This window comes from Diplodia corticola (assembly GCF_001883845.1).
Source record: "Diplodia corticola strain CBS 112549 chromosome Unknown scaffold80, whole genome shotgun sequence".
Lineage (NCBI taxonomy): Eukaryota > Fungi > Ascomycota > Dothideomycetes > Botryosphaeriales > Botryosphaeriaceae > Diplodia > Diplodia corticola.
In genome coordinates, this window is record NW_017971559.1 from 74,924 (window position 1) to 94,094 (window position 19,171).

Here is a 19,171-nt window from a genome sequence, read left to right on the forward strand (position 1 = left end):
CCACCACCAAGACTGCAATAGCCAAGTCTATGACCAACACCTGAACCTTACCAAAGAAGTTTGTTTGTGTTACATGTGCCTCGTCAGGTAGACGACCGGGGAAGGAGTGGCCTGATGCACGCCGATTTACTCATCGAGAGGGAAACTGTGAAAATGGGGTATCTTTCCCGAACAACAGAGAAATGAACGGTTTTCTTGGCAGGAACCGTACCAAAGTCCCAAAAAAAACCATGTATCCAAAACTTGACGCAGGAGCTGTTAAAATAGGACAAGGAAGCGGAGTGCCTGACGGCGATTGTTTTTAGTGGTGGTGGTCGTCGCCATCGGTTTCCTCGGTGGGTTTGGGGGGGCAGCACTGAGTACCGTCACCGCAAGCATCCCCACAAGCGAGCAAGCACGTCTCCGCCTCGCTGCGGAGACTTCCAGGCTTGCTTGCTTTCTTGCTGAGCTTCTTGCTGACCGTGGTGCTCCTCGAGTTCGGGTCGCCGTCGCAGGAGCTGTTGTCGCTGTGATCAGAGGCGTTGTGGTTGTGTCCTTCGTTGAGGCAGAACTCGGGCTGGATAGTGGACGAGTGGATGCCATATGCGTGCAGGCATCTCCGGATAGCACGCGCAAGCTCCATGTAGCGCGCGGACCCTTGACCCTTGAAGTCGTGAGCAACCTGCACATGTAGAGAAGCAACCAGCTTGGTGTCACTGAGCTGCCACACGTGGAGGTGGTGGCAGCTGATGATACCAGGAAGGTCAAGAATGTCGCTCTCGATATCTTCAACATTGATGCTGGTCGGCGCAGCCTGGAGCAGGATGCGGGAAGCCGCTTTGCACAGCGGGATAGCCGAGCACAGGATGATGACGGTAATGATCAAGGAGATGAGGGGATCCGAGTAGAAACGCCACGAGAAGTCCGTAAGCCAGATGATGAGAGCAGAAGCAATCACGCCAATGTTTCCGAGAGCATCACCCATGACATGGAGGAATACTCCGCGCATGTTGAGATCGTGAGAATGACCGTGGCCACCGCCGTTTCCGCTATCTTTGGGCTGGTTGTGCTTGTGGTCTCCATGCAAATCGTGCGAGTGGCTGTGCGAGTGGCTGGACTTGCGCTTAATCGAGCTCTTGACGTTGCTCTTTTGCAAGAGTGGGGAGTTCTCCGTAGGGGCCGAACCTTCGGCAGCGCCATTTTCGTTACCATCGCTATCCGAAGACTCCTCGGATTCAACGGAATCCATGCGCGCCGCATTGATGATCTCGTTCCTGAAGGAAGCTGGGTGAACGGGTAGGTCTCCGAACCCGCCATAGCCACTCCTCGACCTCGACCGGCTGTGACGCCGGACCTGGCGGCTTGCGCCAGAGGAAGGCCTGGCCGTACCCTCGCTCGAATTTTCTCCAAAATTGCCAGAGTCCTTAGATGACCGCTTCATACCCTGGCTCGAGGGCCAGTTCCCGAATCTGCTCTCAGGCAAAACATCCACGACATTTCCTCGCTCATCCGCAATAGCATCGACAGCATGGTCCGCATGGCTGTGTCCCTCCTCGGCTGAACCGAGTTCATCGTGACCGTGAGAGTGGCCGTGTCCGCCGTGGCTGTGGCCGTGATCGTGGAAAAGGAACAAGCCGAGGATATTGGAAGCCAAGCCAAAGCATCCGACAATCAGAACAAGTCGAGGGTTTCCGACTTCCTGCGGCTCGACGAAACGTTGGATGGCTTCGAGGAAGATGGACAGGCACAGAGCGACGAGGAAAACACCGTTGATCAGGGCACCGAGAGTCTCGGCGCGTTGGAACTGCGACGGGGTTAGCGCATCTTTTTTCTTCCAATTTTATTTCGAGTCGCGCAAAGCTTACGCCGTAGGTGAACATTCGCGAATGGTTCGTTGCATTGGCGGCTCGCACAGCCCAAAGACCAACGCAAAGGGAAAGCACATCATTGAGCTACATTGACGTCAGCAGAGGCAGGTATGTCTGGGTTCGGAGATACGAACCATGTGGAAGGAGTCCGCCACCAGCGCCAGCGAGTGGACGGAATAGCCTGCGGAACGTTATTGAGAGGCAGTTGTGACGACAGCGCGCTACATACCGACGATGAGCTCCAGGAAGAAGAAAGCGCTATCAATCCCCAGCAGTATGGAGATGCGGGTGGTTTTGGAGAGCCCCATGCTGCCGAACGACGACGCGTCGAGGCGCGTGCTAGAGAGCGGGCCGGCGGTGGGCGTCTGCAACGGCGGGTTGCGCGGTAGTGTCGATGTTTGGGACGCAGGCGACGGCGAGCGTGGGTGTTGTGGAGGGAAGGCGGGTGGAATGAGAGGAGTGCGTGGTAAAGTGGAGGCCCTCAGTAGTCTTTGGGCAATGTATTAATGGCTATCGATAGCGCGGCGCCGGGCGTTCGGGCCACTGCGTTGCCCCCGGGAGCGCTGCCCGCAATCCACCTGCGCCTGCGCCTGCACCTGCACCTGCGCCTGCACCTGCGCCTGCTGTACCGCCGAGCCCACATCATTATTTGCGCGTGCTGAGCAGGCAAGGGATTCTAACCACGCAACGAACACACCACTGCGAACAGCCCATCTGCTCCGAGGCGATTGCGCTTCAGCTCGGACTTGAACGTCTCAGCAAAGGCAGTTTTAGGCATCGATCTGATCTGTTATTTAGCACACGACACCGCAAGGGCCAAGGGGTAGGGAGGAAACTCCGAACTCCGGTGTTTCTCGATGGTCGAGACTGTACGGATAACGCTTCGCACAACACTGCTACACGAGGATTTCGCACCAACAAGTCAGGCTCGTCTGCAGATATTGGAATCTCCATGCTATGTGGTTTCTACTCCCGATCAACGAGGACAGCTCGCGCGACTGTGCAGTGACTTGGTCGGATCTGCGAGCGAGATCGGTTCCGGCAACGGACACGCGGCGGCATCAGCTCCGGATTCCATCTCACTTCCAGCCAGTCGGACACACAACGGGCGCCTGCCGCCATCAAGATCCTGAAGAAGCAGATCGGCACAGCCTTGAGAGCTCCAGACCGCCGAGTTTGGAACTCCATTCTGACCTGGATTTTCGCAGGTTCTTGGGCTAATTATCGTCGTCGGAGTATCTTGACTCAGAAGTGACACGTCAACGGTCTTCAATGCTACGACATCGCGTGCTCCTGTACGGATCACATGGGTTGCTCCTCTTACAAAGTGCAAGAAGATCAGCTGCCCTGTGCAAACAGCTATGCGACCCAGGTCGTCTCACAAAGATGTTGATCTTGCAGCTGCAGGTTGCCGCAATAAACGAACTCCGCAACCACAACTTCTACGGAGTTCCGACCAGATGCCGACCCGACTGTTTAAGCTGCTGTCAGCCGCAGAATTTTCTAGACCAAATCTACTGAACACGAGTCCAGAAACCTCTTGAAGAGTGGATTGAAATCAAAGCGGTGAGATCTCGCAATGCTTAGCAAGCAAGTGAGCTACCAATGGCAAAGAGCGCTAGGTCGGGTGATGCTTTGAAGTGGGCGACTTCGGACGTCTATGACGACATGAAAACTGAACAGGGTCTTGCAAACCGTTCAGGAGGGAATTGTCGTGCTGTTGCAGAGTTTGAGAGCTGTGCGATCTAGTAACGCTCGATGCTGTGTTTCACATCGCCTGGGTGCTTCCAAACAGGACAAGCACGACAACTTGAATACTCGTACCTAGACAAACAATTATTGATATACCGAAGTTCGGCGCCTGAGCTCCTTCTCCTGCCTAAGGCGGCAACAAGCAAGGGTGATGCGCTTCGGCCCCGCGCTTCTTAGCTCCCGCTGCCCGCTGCCCGCTGCCCGCCCAGCCTTCAGCCTTGACAAACGTCATTCGACCGCTCCCCACTCAACACCAGCGCCTCACTAACGTGTCCTCCGCGAAACTCAGCCACGACCGCGAAACGCAGACGCCCCGACCATGCGACCATGTCCTTCACCATCCCCGACAGAGTTCTCTGGCTCGGCATAGGCGCAGGCATCTACGCTCTGGTCCGCGGCGTCAGCTACGGCCTGCACGATGTCTACAACCTGACCGAAGTTGCGCCCGCCCCCGACTCGCCGCGCGCCGTCGCACAAGGCACCGAGGATGGTACGCCGTATAACCATTACCCCCGGCTTCTCGCCGCATCCGCCCCACCCCATCCTCTGCACCACCGTTGCGCTAACTCCACCGATAACCAGATATCCCGCTGCCGAGCCTGCAAGTCCTCGCGACGCAGCACCCCAACCTCGAGATCCGCAAAGCCGCCACCTCCATCGTGACGACGCGCGTCCTCAACGACCCGTCCACCATCCGCCGCATCCTCGCCGACTACAAGAAGCCCGACGGCGCGCCGGACCAGCGCGCCGCGCGCAACGCCATCCAGCTGATCCGTACGACCAATGGCATCGACCTCGAAGATTGGGAGGAGGAGCACAACGACAACAGCAACAACAATAACAACAACAACAACAACAACGAAGACGACGCCACGGCGGCCGTCGAAGTGGGCTTCGACGTCGCTGCGGGGCGCGGCGGGCGCTCGCGCTCGACCGCCGACATGCGCCGCGAGATGGCGAGCCGCTACTGGGCGGTCGAGCACGTGGACGGCTCCGACTGGGACGATGCTTCCGACGACAACAGCCATGCCGCGGACGTCACGTCTGACGATGGAAACGACGACCAAGACTTGACCATCACGGTGGGTGGCGGCGGCGGCGGGCGCGTCGCCGCCACCGAGCACAACAACGGTCCCTCCGGGGCGCAGCAGCAGCAGCAGCAGCAGCAGCAGCAGCAGCAGCAACAGCCTTCAAGACGTGGCGGCGAATTCGACGCCTTCGTCGAGGCAGACGTGTCCGCACTGTTCGAGGACATCAGCCGCCCGGAGCCGTCTTCGGGCGATGGCATCGAAGCTGCTTATGGGACTGTGGGTGCTGGTGCTGGCGCCGGCGCTGCTTCCGGCAGCAGTGTCCTCCGCGAGGGCGGCGACGCCACGACGGTCTGGGACCGCCACCGTCTGCCGGAGAGCCGGCGCGCTCACGGGCTCAGAGAGCGGCCCCATAGCGACACCAGCCACGTTGTGGAGGGCGTCCCGAGACCGCACGGCAGGAGACACCTCCGGGCGCGGAGCAGCAGGGAGAACGAGGAAGAAGTGGCGCGGCGGCGCGTCAGGCGCGAGGCTGTTGTCGTCAACGATGGGGACAGGCCGATCAGTCAGGATGATATAATTCAGAGGCCGCTGCAGCGGCGGTCATATTAGGATTCTGCAGCGATTGTCATGGTTTATAGCATTGCTATTGTCTGCATTGAGTGGGCGTTATTTGGGTGGTTGAAGGCTGGGATGACCAATCATGATGTTAGCGAACGAAGTATGACCGTGATGGCTTTTGCATAGATGGAGTTTAAGTATGTATCATAATTGGGACATTAATCTGCTGCTTAAAATCATTGCGGGAGTTAGAACGCTTATAGTGACGATAGCCCTCTCTTATAAATGCATTTTTTAATCAGATTGCAGTTTGTTGATCTAATAAATTTTAGGATTGTCAAAACGCACTCTGACATCTAGCTATCGTCAATTTTGTATCTGATATATTTCCACCATTAAAGACATTCCGTTCCACAGCTACACCTCTTCCATCATAACAAGCAAGTCTCATGTGAACACTAGGCAGCCCATAGCCAGCAAAATATATCCCAGCAAATCAATCAGCCACCCACTCCTCCACCCAAAAATCCAGCACATCCCCGGCCGTCCGTTCCCCAACCAGCAACACCATCTCCTCCACCTTTGCCCGCAGCCCATCGTCCCCGTCCCCGTCTCCGCTTCCATGCGCGACCGCCACCGCTGCCACCTCCCTCAGCGACCCGAACAGGTCGGTCAAACGGAACACCACGTCTCTACCCAGCGGCGCCGCCGCGCTGTCGGCCGTGCACCACGGCAGGAGATCGAGCGCTGTGTTGAAGGTCGATGACGGTGGTGTGGTTGACGGTGATACGATGGTTGTGGTGGATTTGTTGTTCTTGCGCTCTTGGACGCGGCGCGCGGCGCGGGCGGCGGAGTTGGTGCGGATGTAGGTTTGGAGGATGGGGGTGAGGGAGGGAGTGGATGGGAGGGGAAGAAGGGGGAGGGCGGAGAGGGAGGGGTCAGTCAGGAGGGTGGAGGTGAGGTGGGCGTAGGCGTGGAGGCCTATTTGGGGTCGCTGTTGTTGTTGATGTTGCTGGCCGGGTTGGTGAGGGCTTGTGTGAGTGGTGGCGGCGGAGGAGTCTGGGTTAAGCAAGAACATGATGATGGAGTCCATGCCACCGTTGAGTGCCGCGAAGTGTTGGATGCGGGTGAGGGTGGCGGGCAGCGCGGATGGGGCGGCGCAGGTGGGTGAGAGGAGGAGCACACGGAGGGTGCGGGTGACGTCTGCGCTGCCCTGGCGAGGAAGAGGGAGGGCAAGATCATGGGTATTAAGGCAGTACTCTGTAAAAGATTGTCAGTGAGGTTCTTGGATTTCGGAGGTCGGTATCGTTCACCTCGTAGATTCAGCCCAGGGTTTACGGTGAGAGCTGGAATGGCCGATGAGAAGGACTTGCGACGATGGAGAGTTGTACAGAACATCCTGAAGCACTAAGAGCGTACTTTTGGAGAGAGTGAGTGTAGGGCCTTGATCATACGGGAGTTGAGGTCTCAGACACAAGTGAGCTGTTTTGTTTGAAGGGAAAGCGCTGCCCGAATGATCCTGCCGGTTTCAGCGAGAACACCAAAGGCAGGCCACAACCCATCACCTGCAGCACTCGGCAATTTTGCTGACCACATACTATCTTACAATGGATGAGAGCTATTCCACCTCCCGCCAGAGAAAACAAAGAACTGTAATGCCTTGATCGACGAAGAACGCCTCAGACCGTCTATAATTTTTTTTCCCCAGCAGCTTGATTCTAGAGGATAGGAGATTCGGGTATCGACAAGTGATCATGAGGAGATAATGTGAACATATGGCGGGACTGTACAATATCCGTACTGAAGTGATCCCCAGCGAGAATTCTAGGCTTTTCGAACTTGAGAAATTGCAGCTTCCGAGACTTTAGGGCGTTCCTCGTCTGGCGGTGTAACTTCTTTCGTCAATGGTTCTGACGGAGCAGCCCGCGCCGCTGATGCATTCAAGGCGCGGTGCTCTGCATCCTTCTGGGCTTTTTCACGGGCGACCTCTTCAGGAGCAACGCGAGCTTTGAGCAGCTTGATCTCCTCCATGAGCTGCGAATTCTTCTCTGAAAGCTCGTCCAGCCTGTCATCGACCACGTCCCGGCGGTCGCTAGCCTTCTTCCTTGACCTCCACTGCTCCCATATAATGACGCTGCCTGCAACAAGAAACATGAAGGCCTCGGAAATGAAGTTGGCGCCCATATCAATGGCCTTGTTCTCAGCCAGAGGCCTGACCCTCGGAGTCTTGGGTTTGTGCTTCTCCGTGATTTCTTCTTTCTGTTTCTCCAGCGCTTCCTCGTCTGCCTTTGTCTGTGCCTCGGTCTTGACTGTGGGAATCTGCGCCGCGCGTCGCTTTGCCTCGGCTTCCTTGAGCTCCCTTTGGATTTGTCGTTCTATGACGGCAGGATCTTGTAGCAGTCCTACGCGCCATCGGACGTCGAGACGATGGAGGGATTGTGCGAATGCGACGCAGGTCCGTCGGAAGCTTTCATGGTTGCGGGCGCTGCGTTTTATTCCGTTCTAGCCGCTATCAGCCGATGCATTGATGAGGCCGATTCGGTAGACTCACGGCAATCGGCTTGGCAAGTGTACGAATGAAGAGAGACCCGATCTTTAAAGTGAGGGACATGGCTGCTGCCTGTGGTTGACGTGCGGAGCTGATGGGAAGCGCGTGGGGCACGAGTTGGCGGCAATTTCAAGGCATCGAACTCGAGGGTGTGTGGGGATCGTGGAGTGTGGGCTCCCAGTGCGATGGATTGTCTGTCGTTCGAAGGGACGCGGTTTGCATGCGATGGAGAGCTGGGAGGTGCGTCATGCTCGGCGCTCGGCGGGAAGCTGGCACGCTGGGTACAGAGTAGGTGGTGCCTGCAGTTCGGGCCTAGCGGGGATGGATTGGTTGGTTGGCAGGCGGGCGGCGCAGGGGCCCCGCTGGTGGCTGGTTGCTAGGGCGAGCAGTAGGGTAAACAGAAACCTCGGTCTCCCATACCGCCTCGACTTGACTGTGCCCAACCACCAAGTCGTCAAACAACAATTGCGAAATGTCCGTCCACGCCGACCCGCCCCCATCGCTGGTGCGGGAGCCCCACCGATTTGAATATGAAACTGCAGAACAACTTGGGAAGGGTGGCTTCGCCATCTGCCATCGCGCCGCTCTTCTCGACAACGGGAAGCCCACCGGACGGATAGTCGCCCTAAAGATTGTCAAGTCGAAGATGGAACCACCCAAGCTTGCGCAGAAGGTATGCAAATACACGCGTATTTGTACGCGTCTTATTGACGTTCGGCGTAGTTTGTCACGGAACTGCAAATACACTCGAAACTTCATCATCCGAACATCGTCGATTTCTACCGCGCTTTCTCCTTCGAAACCAGTACATACGTCGTTCTTGAAATCTGCGACAACGGCTCCTTGGCGGATATCCTCAAGAAGCGGAGGCATTTCACCATGCCTGAGATCCGCCGTTTCCTAATCCAAACATGCGGTGCTGTCAAGTACCTCCACCACCGAAACATTATCCACCGAGACCTGAAGACCGGGAATCTCTTCCTTGATAAGGACATGAACGTCAAGGTCGGGGATTTTGGCCTCGCCGCTGTCTTGATCTCGCAGAACGACCTTGGAGCACGAAGGACCACCATGTGCGGAACACCAAACTACCTTGCACCCGAGATTCTCGAGAAGGGCGGCAAAGGTCACAACGAGAAGGTCGATCTCTGGGCCATTGGAATCATCGCATACACTCTAGCCGTTGGAAAGGCGCCGTTCCACGCGCCGAAGAGAGAAGACATCTACAAGAAACTCCAGACGCGCGATTACAGCTGGCCGGATCCTGCGAAGACGACGAACGACATATGCCTTGAGCTGAAGGATCTCGTAGGCTCTCTTCTAGTCCATGAAGATGACAGACCAAGCCCGGACAAGATTGTCAGCCACGACTTCTTCAAGCTCGGATACATGCCCGCAAGGCTGGACGTGAAATACAAGGCAGGTGCTCCGAAGTGGCCCACAAGAGCACTACCTGCCTCGGCACGTGCCCGTGGCTATTCCGATGAGTGGTTCAAGCTGTGTAAGGAGTCAGGCGTCGGTGAAGTTGCAGAGGGTAAGGTTTTCTCCGTCATTGGAGGCAGGAAGATCAGGTCTGTCGTAAAGGACTGCGAAAAGGAACTCGCTCTTGGACGCCAGCCAGTCGTCCCTATCCCGTCCGACGCTGTCTATGTGCCGTACCCCGATCGTAACGACTGGCCGGACGTGAACCCTTGCGCACTGGCTGAAATTGTGGAGGATAAGGAATCGTCTCAGGAAGGGTGCCAGCTAGCTGAGATTACCGGCAACGACCGGACTCAATCAGCACTCATGAAACCACCCACGAGAGGAGGCAGGACCTTCTCGCACAAGGAGAACGTTGCGCCACAGCCCCTTCAAACAGGCGAGAAGCTGGAGAGGCCGAAGCGCACAAGGAGCATTCAGGCAGCAATTCGCACTGTCAGTGCACAGAGACCGCCGAGGCCATCAAGGGAAATCCACAGCGCACCGTTGGCTAGACCTACCAGAGACATGCCGTCCTCGGACTCCTCCTTGGAGGAGTTAGGCGAGATTGAGCCAGTCCCCAAGGTCCCGGCGCCGGTCAAGAGAAAACAGCCTGAAAGGGTAGACTCGCTAGAGCCGGCTTCGCGCCCTTCCACACCGTCCGATCCCTCTCTGGTCCCACATTCCGATCCGGAGTCGGTGCTTGCGCGAGTCTCGACGTTCCGCGACAACATCGCCAGAGCTTTGGCCAACCGTGCGTACGCGACGCGGAAGCCAGCCAGCTCGTACTCGCTCCCATTCGTATCGAAATGGGTGGACTACTCCAGGAAACATGGAGTCGGATACGTTCTTGAAAATGGAAATATTGGGTGCATCCTAGGAGCCACCTCACGTGAACCGGTGACGCATGTGGTGGCCCGAGATGGCTACAAGCACCTGCAGGCGCTCGGAAAAGAGCCAAGCTCGGTGGACAAGGTGCCACTGGAGTACTACACCGACTGTGGGGAGAAGGGATTGCGGGCCGCCGAGATTGCCAAAGAGAGGAGGCGTACCACTGGCATTCTCTGGGCCAAGTTCGGCAAGTACATGTGCCAGCAAGGTCCCTCGCAGGGCGACGAAACGCAAAGCGAAGACGACAAGGTTGCCATGTTCGTCCGGTTCTACCAGCGCTTCGGCAGCGTGGGAATCTGGGGATTCGGTGACGGCTCGTTCCAGGTAAGCGAAGTGCGGCAGATGATTGCGGTGAGAACAAGTGCTCACGCAAGTTACAGTTCAATTTCCCCGACCACACGAAGCTGGTGCTCTCGGCGGACGGCTGCTTCTGTAACTTTACGTGTCTGTCGTTGGAGGCAGCGCAGTACCTGGAGCAGTACGGCGAGGTGCCATACAAGTACATTAAAACACGCAATACTCTAACGACCTCTCTGCGCACCCTACTCAATGCGACGGGAGAAAAGGGCGCGCCGATCAAGGCGCTGGCAGACGCGAACTACCTCAAGGAGAAGCTGCAGTTCATCATGACGGTCATTGACGGCTGGGTGGCAGGCGGCGGCCTTGGCTGTTCGACGCGGGAGACGGCGCGGCTGCGATGGGAGGGCCCGCTGGTGGAGGACGAGAGGAAGCAGGAGTGGGTGACGGTGGGGCGGCATGGCGGAGATGCGCCGCGCGGGTCGGCGTAGGCAGCAGTTGTATTTCGGGCTGGGTGTTAGGTCGGGGCGGACTTCTTATGACGCTTGGGCAGCATTATTGGCGGCATGGCTGGGCGCTGGACAGACAGCCTCTTTTCTTGTTACGCGTCGCGTTCTGTTGGGATACCTTAGGCAGCGTTGGCTTTCGTACAGTAATGACAAATGAACAGGCAGCAATAATTAACCCGGCCTAGGCCAACGGCGGTGCGGGATGTGCGGGAGAGCGGCCAGCTGTCAGCGGCGGATTGCGCGTCGGGCGCAGCACCGCCACGGCGCGCCACAGGCCAGGCTGGGGGCCCCTTCTCACGCAGCGAAGCCCGGGGCGTGACGCTGCCCAGTGAGTGACGTCCGCCCGCCAGGCCTCTCATTTCGCCCTCCCGTAACATACCGCGCCCCATTGCGATCTCCATTGCGCGCAAACCCTCTCGCCCCCCACGACCCTCTCTCGCCGGCCCAGGCTGCTCCTCTGCACACGCGACCGCCGCTCCCATTCGTGATACCCGCCCCCGACTCGTGGGGTACAGCTGTTCCTGACTGCCTTCAGGGCGCACACCGGACCCACCATGGTGAGCTGCCCGCAGCCTCCCGCCCCGACTCGTCAAGCAACTCGACTAACCAGTCTGCCCGCCCACAGGCCGTTACCAAGCGCGCAGGGCGCAAGAAGGACGCGGGCGCCTCCAAGCAGGCCGCCGCTGGCGGCGGCGGCGGAAAGGGCTTCTCCAAGAAGGCCGTCTTCGAAACCACCAAGAAGAAGGAGGTCGGCGTGTCGGATCTGACACTAATCAGCAAGATCTCCAACGAAGCCATCAACGAGAACTTGAAGAAGCGCTTCGAGAATGGCGAGATCTACACCTACATCGGCCACGTGCTGGTCTCGGTCAACCCGTTCCGGGACCTGGGCATATACACGGAGCAGGTGCTGGAGAGCTACAAGGGCAAGAACAGGCTGGAGGTGAGCGTACCGAGCAGCGCGCCTGCGCCGCAAAGATACTGATTGCTACGCCGTCCAGATGCCGCCCCACGTCTTCGCCATCGCCGAGTCCGCATACTACAACATGAACGCGTATAAGGAGAACCAGTGTGTCATCATTTCCGGCGAGTCGGGAGCCGGCAAGACCGAGGCAGCGAAGCGCCTCATGCAATACATTGCCAACGTGTCGGGCGGAAGCAACAGCTCCATCCAGGAGATCAAGGACATGGTGTTAGCAACGAACCCGCTGCTGGAGTCGTTCGGAAACGCGAAGACGCTGCGCAACAACAACTCGTCACGATTCGGAAAGTACCTCGAGATTCAGTTCAACGCGCAGGGAGAGCCCGTCGGAGCAAACATCAACAACTATCTGCTCGAGAAGTCGCGAGTCGTCGGCCAGATCAAGAACGAGAGAAACTTCCACATCTTCTACCAATTCGCCAAGGGCGCCGCGCAGAACTACAGGGAGATGTTCGGCATACAGCAGCCGCAGTCCTACGTCTACACGAGCAAATCGCAATGTTACGACGTCGACGGCATAGACGACCTCGCTGAATTCAACGACACGCTCAACGCCATGAAGATCATTGGCATGACACAGGACGAGCAGGACAACGTTTTCCGCATGCTCTCCACCATTCTCTGGCTCGGTAACGTAACTTTCGTAGAAAACGATGAGGGAAATGCGGCCATATCAGATCAGTCGGTGGTTGATTTCGTTGGCTACCTGTTGGAAGTTGAACCGGCGCACGTCAACAAGGCTCTGACACAAAGAGTCATGGAGACCAGTCGCGGTGGCCGGAGAGGCTCTGTTTACGACGTTCCCTTGAACCGCGCGCAAGCAGCATCTGTCCGGGACGCCCTTTCGAAGGCCATCTACTTCAACATGTTCGATTGGATCGTCATGAGAATCAACATGTCCTTGAAGGCGCGAGGAGAGCAAGCTCACTCGATAGGTATCCTGGATATCTATGGATTCGAGATCTTTGAGCGCAACAGCTTCGAGCAACTGTGCATTAACTATGTCAATGAGAAGCTGCAGCAGATCTTTATCCAGCTGACCTTGAAGGCCGAGCAAGAAGAGTACGACAGAGAACAGATCAAATGGACCCCCATCAAGTATTTCGATAACAAGGTCGTTTGCGAGCTGATCGAGGAGAAGAGACCCGCTGGTGTCTTTGCTACGCTTAACGACGCCTGCGCAACTGCTCACGCCGACCCCTCTGCCGCCGACAACACCTTCGTCCAGCGTCTCAACGGTCTCTCATCGCACCCCAACTTCGCGGCGCGCCAAGGAAACTTTATCATCAAGCATTATGCCGGCGATGTCGAATATGCGGTGCAGGGAATGACGGACAAGAACAAGGACCAGCTCCTGAAGGACTTGCTTGTTCTGGTCGGCCAGAGCTCGAACCAGTTTGTCCACACGCTGTTCCCTCATCAGGTTGACACGGACAACAAGCGTCGCCCGCCGACTGCAGGTGACAAGATCAAGGTCTCCGCGAACGACCTGGTCGCAACTCTCATGAAGGCCTCACCGTCGTACATCCGTACCATCAAGCCAAACGAGAACAAATCGCACAGCGAGTTCAACGATGCCAACGTTCTGCATCAGATCAAGTACCTCGGTCTCCAGGAAAACGTCAGAATTCGCCGCGCTGGTTTTGCTTCTCGTCAGACATTCGAAAAATTCGTCGAGCGATTCTTCCTTCTGTCACCCAAGACTTCGTACGCTGGAGAATACACCTGGACTGGCGATTACAAGACTGGAGCCAAACAGATCCTTAAAGACACCAGTATCCCTGCGGAAGAGTGGCAAATGGGTGTCACGAAGGTGTTCATCAAGACCCCCGAGACGCTCTTTGCTCTGGAGACCATGAGAGACAGGTACTGGCACAACATGGCCATTAGGATCCAACGTGCTTGGCGCAACTACTTGCGGTACCGCGCCGAGTGTGCAACCCGTATCCAGCGGTTCTGGAGAAAGCTCAACGGCGGCAAGGAATTCATCCAATGGCGTGATCAGGGTCACCAGGTCTTGGCCGGCAGGAAAGAGAGAAGACGGTACAGCTTGACTGGATCCCGACGCTTCATGGGAGACTACCTGGGCATTGCTAATTCGGGCGGCCCCGGCGAGGTCATGGCGGATTCCATCAGCATTAGAGGAGAACCGGTGCTCTTCTCTTGCAGGGCTGAAGTGCTTATCTCGAAGCTTGGTCGTTCGAGTAAGGCTGAACCCCGTACGCTGATCCTGACGAAGAAGAACGTGTACATCGTCAAGCAGGCCATGGTCAACAAGCAAATCACGATTCTTGCGGAGCGGACAATCACCCTGGGAGCTATCAAGTTCATCAGCTGCTCTAATCTCAAAGACGATTGGTTCTCGATAGGCGCTGCTTCGCCTCAGGAGCCGGATCCCCTTGTCCACTGCATTTTCAAGACGGAGTTCTTCACTCACCTTACGAACGCCAGCCGCGGCACCTTCGAGCTCAAGATTGGACCGACTGTTGAATACAACAAGAAGCCCGGCAAGATCGCTACTGTCAAGACTGCCAAAGATCCCCAGGTCCCACCGCAGCAAGACCTGTACAAGAGCTCAACAATCCATACCAGCGCAGGAGAGCCGCCCAACTCGGTCTCTAAGCCGACACCAAAGGGCAAGCAGGTCGCAGCGAAGCCAATCACCAAGGGCAAGCTTCTACGGCCTGGCGGCCCCGGTGGCGGTCCTTCGAAGCTGGCCAACCGGCCGAAGCCCACACCTCCTCCTGCTCCCGCCGCCGCAGCACAGCCCAGAGCCATGCCTCAACCAGTTGCCGCGCTGTCAAACGGTCATTCACGCACTGCATCATCATCGTCAGGACGGGCGCCTCCACCCCCACCTCCGCCGCCTGGACCACCCGCAGCGCCGAAAGAGCCCACTTTCAAGGCTCTCTACGATTTCAACGGCCAAACAAGTGGCGAGCTAAGCGTCGCGAAGGACGAGGTCATTCTCATCCTCCAGAAGGAGAACAACGGTATGTAGATGCTCTTCAACCCCACCCCCCACCACCCTGGAAAATAAAACAAAGAGTCCCACCCCAAAAGAACAACAGGAGCACCCGACTGACAAACATCCTTCCTTCTCAAAAACAGGCTGGTGGCTCGCCAAACGCATGGACGGCTCGGCCCAGGGCTGGGCTCCGTCCGCCTACCTCGAAGAGGTCGTCGTCCAGGCCGCGCCCAAGCCCACCCCTCCCCCCCCGCCGCCGCCCACCTCCCGCCCCGTCCCCACGCCTCCCAACGGCGCTGCTGCTGCCGCCGCCAAGAAGCCCGCTCCCCCCGCGCCCCCGGCCAAGCGCCCGGCCGGCAGGAAACCCATCCCGCCGCCCGCGCCGAGGGACAGCGGATACTCGACGGCCGAGAGCGGCGCGAGCAACGGTGGTGGTGGCGGTGGTGGTGCGAGCATGGCGGGTGGGTTGGCGGAGGCGCTGAGGGCGCGGCAGGCGGCCATGAACAAGAAGGATGATGATGAGGATGACTGGTAGATGGATGGTGTGCGTCGGAAGGGGGGGGCGATAGACGGGTGGGGTGGCTATTCTTGGCGGATTTGGAAACGGGGATGGGATGTGGGATGTGGGGATGTTATGCGGGAAGAAATGCCATGATCGGGGTCAGGGCAAGCAGGGGAGACGTATTTGGCCATTGGAGGGTCTACTACTTGGGATGAACAACCTCTCCTGTTGGCCCGGATACTTCCTTCCTACACCCTTCCGATATTGCTTCGCGGCTAGTTCTATTGTTACTCCTTTTCCTCTCTTACCTTTCATACCTACGTTAATGAGACGAGAGGGTGGGGGAAAGGGATATCCCGAGATACCCCTCTCCCAAATCAAAGGTGGGACGGTATATGATGTGGTGGAGGGAGACGGAAGAGGGGAAGGTGTAGATTCGGACGATTTTCTTTTCTTTACTCTTCAGGTTTGAGACGTGTGGGGTCAGTATAGAGAAATTTTTATCTTTTTTTTTTCTTGTTTGATGCTTCTACTGTGAGACACGTTGCTAGTGCAGAAGATGATGGTGGGCCATTTTGCGGTGGAGCTGCGGGTGGTTGAACTCGATTCCGAGAGTTTGCGGCGTCGATGGGTATGCATTGAGTTGGTCAGAGGCGTGAATTGGGGGGCCATCGCTTGTGATTAATTTATTGAATTTGCCTTTAGACATACGAAGAGGCATCAGTCCCGACCTTCGCGTAAGAAAGTCACACCACGTTCTTCTCGAGCCAGTCCTCCCATTGCTCCTTGGTGAAGCTGCTGGAAATGCTGTTCTCCACAACGCCCTGTTGTTGCAATCGCTCCTATCAGCACCACGCGCGAAAAATCGAGGGGGGAAAACAGGAGACGCAGAACAATGTAAGAGACGTACGTTGAACACCACAGTCGGCGTGACGTGGATTCCCACCAGCCGGTTCGTCTTGACCATGACCTTGACGTCGTCCGTCACCTTGTTCCCGGTGTTCAGCGCGCCGTCGGGGCCCGGCTTGTCCGAGATCTCGAGCAGGCCGTAGACGTGCTCCTCGTCGAGGCCGACGCCGGCGGCGATCTTGGCGAGGCGCTTGTAGGTCTCGTTGCGCGTCTCGTTGACGACTTTGACGTCGAAGAAGTCGGTCTGTTGGTCGAAGAGGGCGCGGCTGAAGGCGTAGAACTGCGCGGGGGCGAGGCGCAGCACCGCGGCGCCGGCTTCGTGGACGAGGGTCGAGGAGGGGTGCCAGGGCTGGATTTGCTGGCGGAAGATGATTTGGAGCTGGGAGTCGTATTTGGATTTGATGGTGGGGAGGACGTGGTCGTAGATGGTGTTGAACATTTTCTTGGAGAACTGGGCGGATGTCAGCGGGAAGGTTCGGGTTTTCCTTGTTGGCAGAAGTGTCGAGGGCTGCTTACCGGGCAGACGTAGTCGAGGTCTGTGGATGAGGGGAATTGGTTGTCAGTTGCGGGTTTGAGCTTGTAGGCCGAGGGGATGTACATACAGAGCTCGAGGGTGTGCACCGTCTTCACGCCAGAAGCCAGCTTCTGGCCAGCGAATTTGGGTGCCAATGACATGGTCTTGCTTGAATTGGATTCGCGGATACTGGTCTGTCTACAGGACAATAGAAGTGAAGGAAGAAGTGATCGAGGTGGTTGCAGCTGGGGTTGATGTGATGGAAGCTATGGCGCGAGCGAAGCCCCGCGATGACGACAGTGGGGCCGATGAGTATCCTTATCCTGGAAGCTTCGGACGTGCACACCTTCCACAACTTCTAAACCCATCATATCGCCGAACCCCACGCCGGGAACAAAGCATCGTTAATCAGTACAGAGCGTCTCACGCGTAGTTTAGAACGCCCTTGATAACCCAGACCTCACCGTTGGCAACCTTGTCGGCGATGGCCGAAACTTCGACATTGCCAGGCTGGAGCTGCATCGCTATCAGTACTCTGCTGGGCACATGCAGACCTCGGTAGCCTTACCATCTTCTTGCCGTCCGTGATCTCGTACCACACCGTATTGCCCGCAAGCGACTGGATCTTGTCGTTCTCCTTCCACGGACTCTCAGGTACGATGTGCGCGTTGACGAAGCGCTCCAAGTTCTTTTGCGCGCGGCTTGAGCCATCGGCCCCTTCGTATGCGTTCGCGCCCAGAGACTCGTAGTCTCTGGCATCTTCCCAGGGCTTGCGTGGCAGGCTGTGGATGGCGCTGTTATCAGGCGCCAGGATAGTCGCGTTCTGAGAGCCGTCGTTTAAACGTGCAGCGACCGAGTCGACATCCCGCGTGAAGCCGCTGAAGATGTTGACGCTCCTGTCCTTGCCCATCACGTCGGACAGGATCGGGGCGTCGTCGGACGAGGCGGCGGGCGGCATGACGATGCTGGGGATGTTGAAGGATGGCACTTGATCGAGCACGTCGGCGAGTTTCTCGCGCCACAGAGGTCCAGCTCGGGCAGATGTCACAAGGAAGAAGGCTGGAGCGAGCAGTGATCCTAGAAATAGAGGGTGTCGCATCTTGGATGTTCGAGTTGTCAGGGTCTTGAGCAGGGCGAGCGGCCATGGGAGACGGCCTTGCCCCGGCCGTGCGTCATCAGGTGGCACGCGTCGCGCTATCTTATCGGCACGTGCCAGCTCCCGCCAGCGCCCGTGCGCGCCTTCCATCCTTCGGTGCTTCCTCGCTTCGGCGCGGGCCCGAGCTTCCATGCGTGTCTTCCTCCGCTGCTGCCTCTACTCGGCGCCAATCTCGACATAACAACACCGCCGGCCATTGAGCTTCGCATCCTCGCTCGTACCGGAGGCTCACGTGGGTGCATTCCCATCGCAGCGACAAAATGGCTGTCCCCTTCGTCCAAGTCTCCGAGGTAAGTTGTAAAAGATCCGCGCGTGTCCTGCCTCAAGCTCACATTCTTCGCAGGAGGAGTTTCGCGACTTCGGTCGCAAGCACTTTCCCGGCGCGCCGCAGCCCATCGTTCTTCCATCCTTTGTGACGCCCTCGGCCAACTCGCCGCCTGCCCACAACACGTCTCCGTCCTCGGCTGCCTCGGACATTGCCTACAATGCCGGCTTCACTGCTGGTGTTAGCTTTGGACACGCCCATGGACGCGCTTCTGGCTATTACGAGGGCTACAATGCGGCAGCTGCTCAGCTCGGTGCTCCGACTGCCAACACTCCTGATGCCGCTCAGCCAGACGTCGGCCACGCTGAGGCTGACGCCGAGGACCAGGTCTACGAGGCCCACGATTACGAGGAAGAGGAAGACTTGGGCTTCTATCCTGATGGAGTCCGGCGCACCGTTGATGATGAGGCTGTCAAGTTCTACCGTCGCTCTGAGCTTATGCAGATGCTCAAGGATGCCAAGATCCGTGTCGCTGAGCGCAAGGAGCGCGAGGCCGAGGAGCAGAATGACGTGAAGCCAAAGCTTGAAGCTCAGGTCGTCGATGGGCTTGCGCAAGCCGAACTAGACAAGGTCGAGCCTCAAGATGTCAAGGAAGTCAACCACGACGAGCCGAATGTTGTCAAGCCCGTCGGCACGGTTGTGCATGAGCCTGTGGCCCCGGGCATGGTCATGCACGAGGACCAAGCTGATGCAGGTGCTGACACTCCCTCATCTACGACGATGGTCGGTGATGAGACCTGTAAGCGCCCAACTCCTCTCAACGCAAAGAAAAGGTTGACTGCTGTTCCAGAAGCACATAGGGGCAAGAAGCGGAAGCGTCCTGCGCGCAATCCTCCTCCGGATATTGAAGGCATCACCTACCGCAGGATCGCGCGTGAACTGGATCAAATGCCAAACGAGTCGGTGGAGCTCGACTACTGA

The 19,171-nt window shown here is 57.5% G+C and overlaps 8 protein-coding genes across 8 annotated transcripts; 4 read left to right on the forward strand and 4 right to left on the reverse strand.

Annotated features, from left to right (window-relative positions):
- Nucleotides 1-301: 301 nt before the first annotated feature.
- BKCO1_8000026 (zinc cadmium resistance protein) lies at nt 302-2,155 on the reverse strand (the record flags this gene model as incomplete). Its single annotated transcript, XM_020279162.1, has 4 exons — nt 302-1,783; nt 1,845-1,931; nt 1,982-2,028; nt 2,077-2,155. 4 exons carry the CDS (start codon nt 2,153-2,155, stop codon nt 302-304), a joined length of 1,695 nt encoding a protein of 564 aa, XP_020125709.1.
- A 1,771-nt stretch (nt 2,156-3,926) lies between these two features.
- Nucleotides 3,927-5,239, forward strand: BKCO1_8000027 (cytoskeleton-associated protein; the record flags this gene model as incomplete). Its single annotated transcript, XM_020279163.1, has 2 exons — nt 3,927-4,089; nt 4,182-5,239. 2 exons carry the CDS (start codon nt 3,927-3,929, stop codon nt 5,237-5,239), a joined length of 1,221 nt encoding a protein of 406 aa, XP_020125708.1.
- A 445-nt stretch (nt 5,240-5,684) lies between these two features.
- Nucleotides 5,685-6,586, reverse strand: BKCO1_8000028 (opa3 domain-containing protein; the record flags this gene model as incomplete). The annotated part of the gene is made up of 2 exons (XM_020279164.1): nt 5,685-6,448; nt 6,502-6,586. The coding sequence occupies 2 exons, from the start codon at nt 6,584-6,586 to the stop codon at nt 5,685-5,687; spliced, it is 849 nt and encodes a 282-aa protein (XP_020125733.1).
- Nucleotides 6,587-7,012: 426 nt separating this feature from the next.
- On the reverse strand, nt 7,013-7,799 carry BKCO1_8000029 (opa3 domain-containing protein; the record flags this gene model as incomplete). Its single annotated transcript, XM_020279165.1, has 2 exons — nt 7,013-7,690; nt 7,740-7,799. The coding sequence occupies 2 exons, from the start codon at nt 7,797-7,799 to the stop codon at nt 7,013-7,015; spliced, it is 738 nt and encodes a 245-aa protein (XP_020125732.1).
- A 409-nt stretch (nt 7,800-8,208) lies between these two features.
- On the forward strand, nt 8,209-10,876 carry BKCO1_8000030 (plk protein kinase; the record flags this gene model as incomplete). Its single annotated transcript, XM_020279167.1, has 3 exons — nt 8,209-8,409; nt 8,460-10,412; nt 10,469-10,876. 3 exons carry the CDS (start codon nt 8,209-8,211, stop codon nt 10,874-10,876), a joined length of 2,562 nt encoding a protein of 853 aa, XP_020125728.1.
- Nucleotides 10,877-11,448: 572 nt separating this feature from the next.
- On the forward strand, nt 11,449-15,379 carry BKCO1_8000031 (myosin i; the record flags this gene model as incomplete). Its single annotated transcript, XM_020279168.1, has 4 exons — nt 11,449-11,451; nt 11,520-11,837; nt 11,896-14,869; nt 14,988-15,379. The coding sequence occupies 4 exons, from the start codon at nt 11,449-11,451 to the stop codon at nt 15,377-15,379; spliced, it is 3,687 nt and encodes a 1,228-aa protein (XP_020125729.1).
- A 713-nt stretch (nt 15,380-16,092) lies between these two features.
- BKCO1_8000032 (fas1 domain-containing protein) lies at nt 16,093-17,868 on the reverse strand (the record flags this gene model as incomplete). The annotated part of the gene is made up of 5 exons (XM_020279169.1): nt 16,093-16,170; nt 16,257-16,706; nt 16,772-16,967; nt 17,197-17,285; nt 17,338-17,868. 5 exons carry the CDS (start codon nt 17,866-17,868, stop codon nt 16,093-16,095), a joined length of 1,344 nt encoding a protein of 447 aa, XP_020125726.1.
- A 317-nt stretch (nt 17,869-18,185) lies between these two features.
- Nucleotides 18,186-19,171, forward strand: BKCO1_8000033 (uncharacterized protein; the record flags this gene model as incomplete). Its single annotated transcript, XM_020279170.1, has 2 exons — nt 18,186-18,215; nt 18,269-19,171. 2 exons carry the CDS (start codon nt 18,186-18,188, stop codon nt 19,169-19,171), a joined length of 933 nt encoding a protein of 310 aa, XP_020125727.1.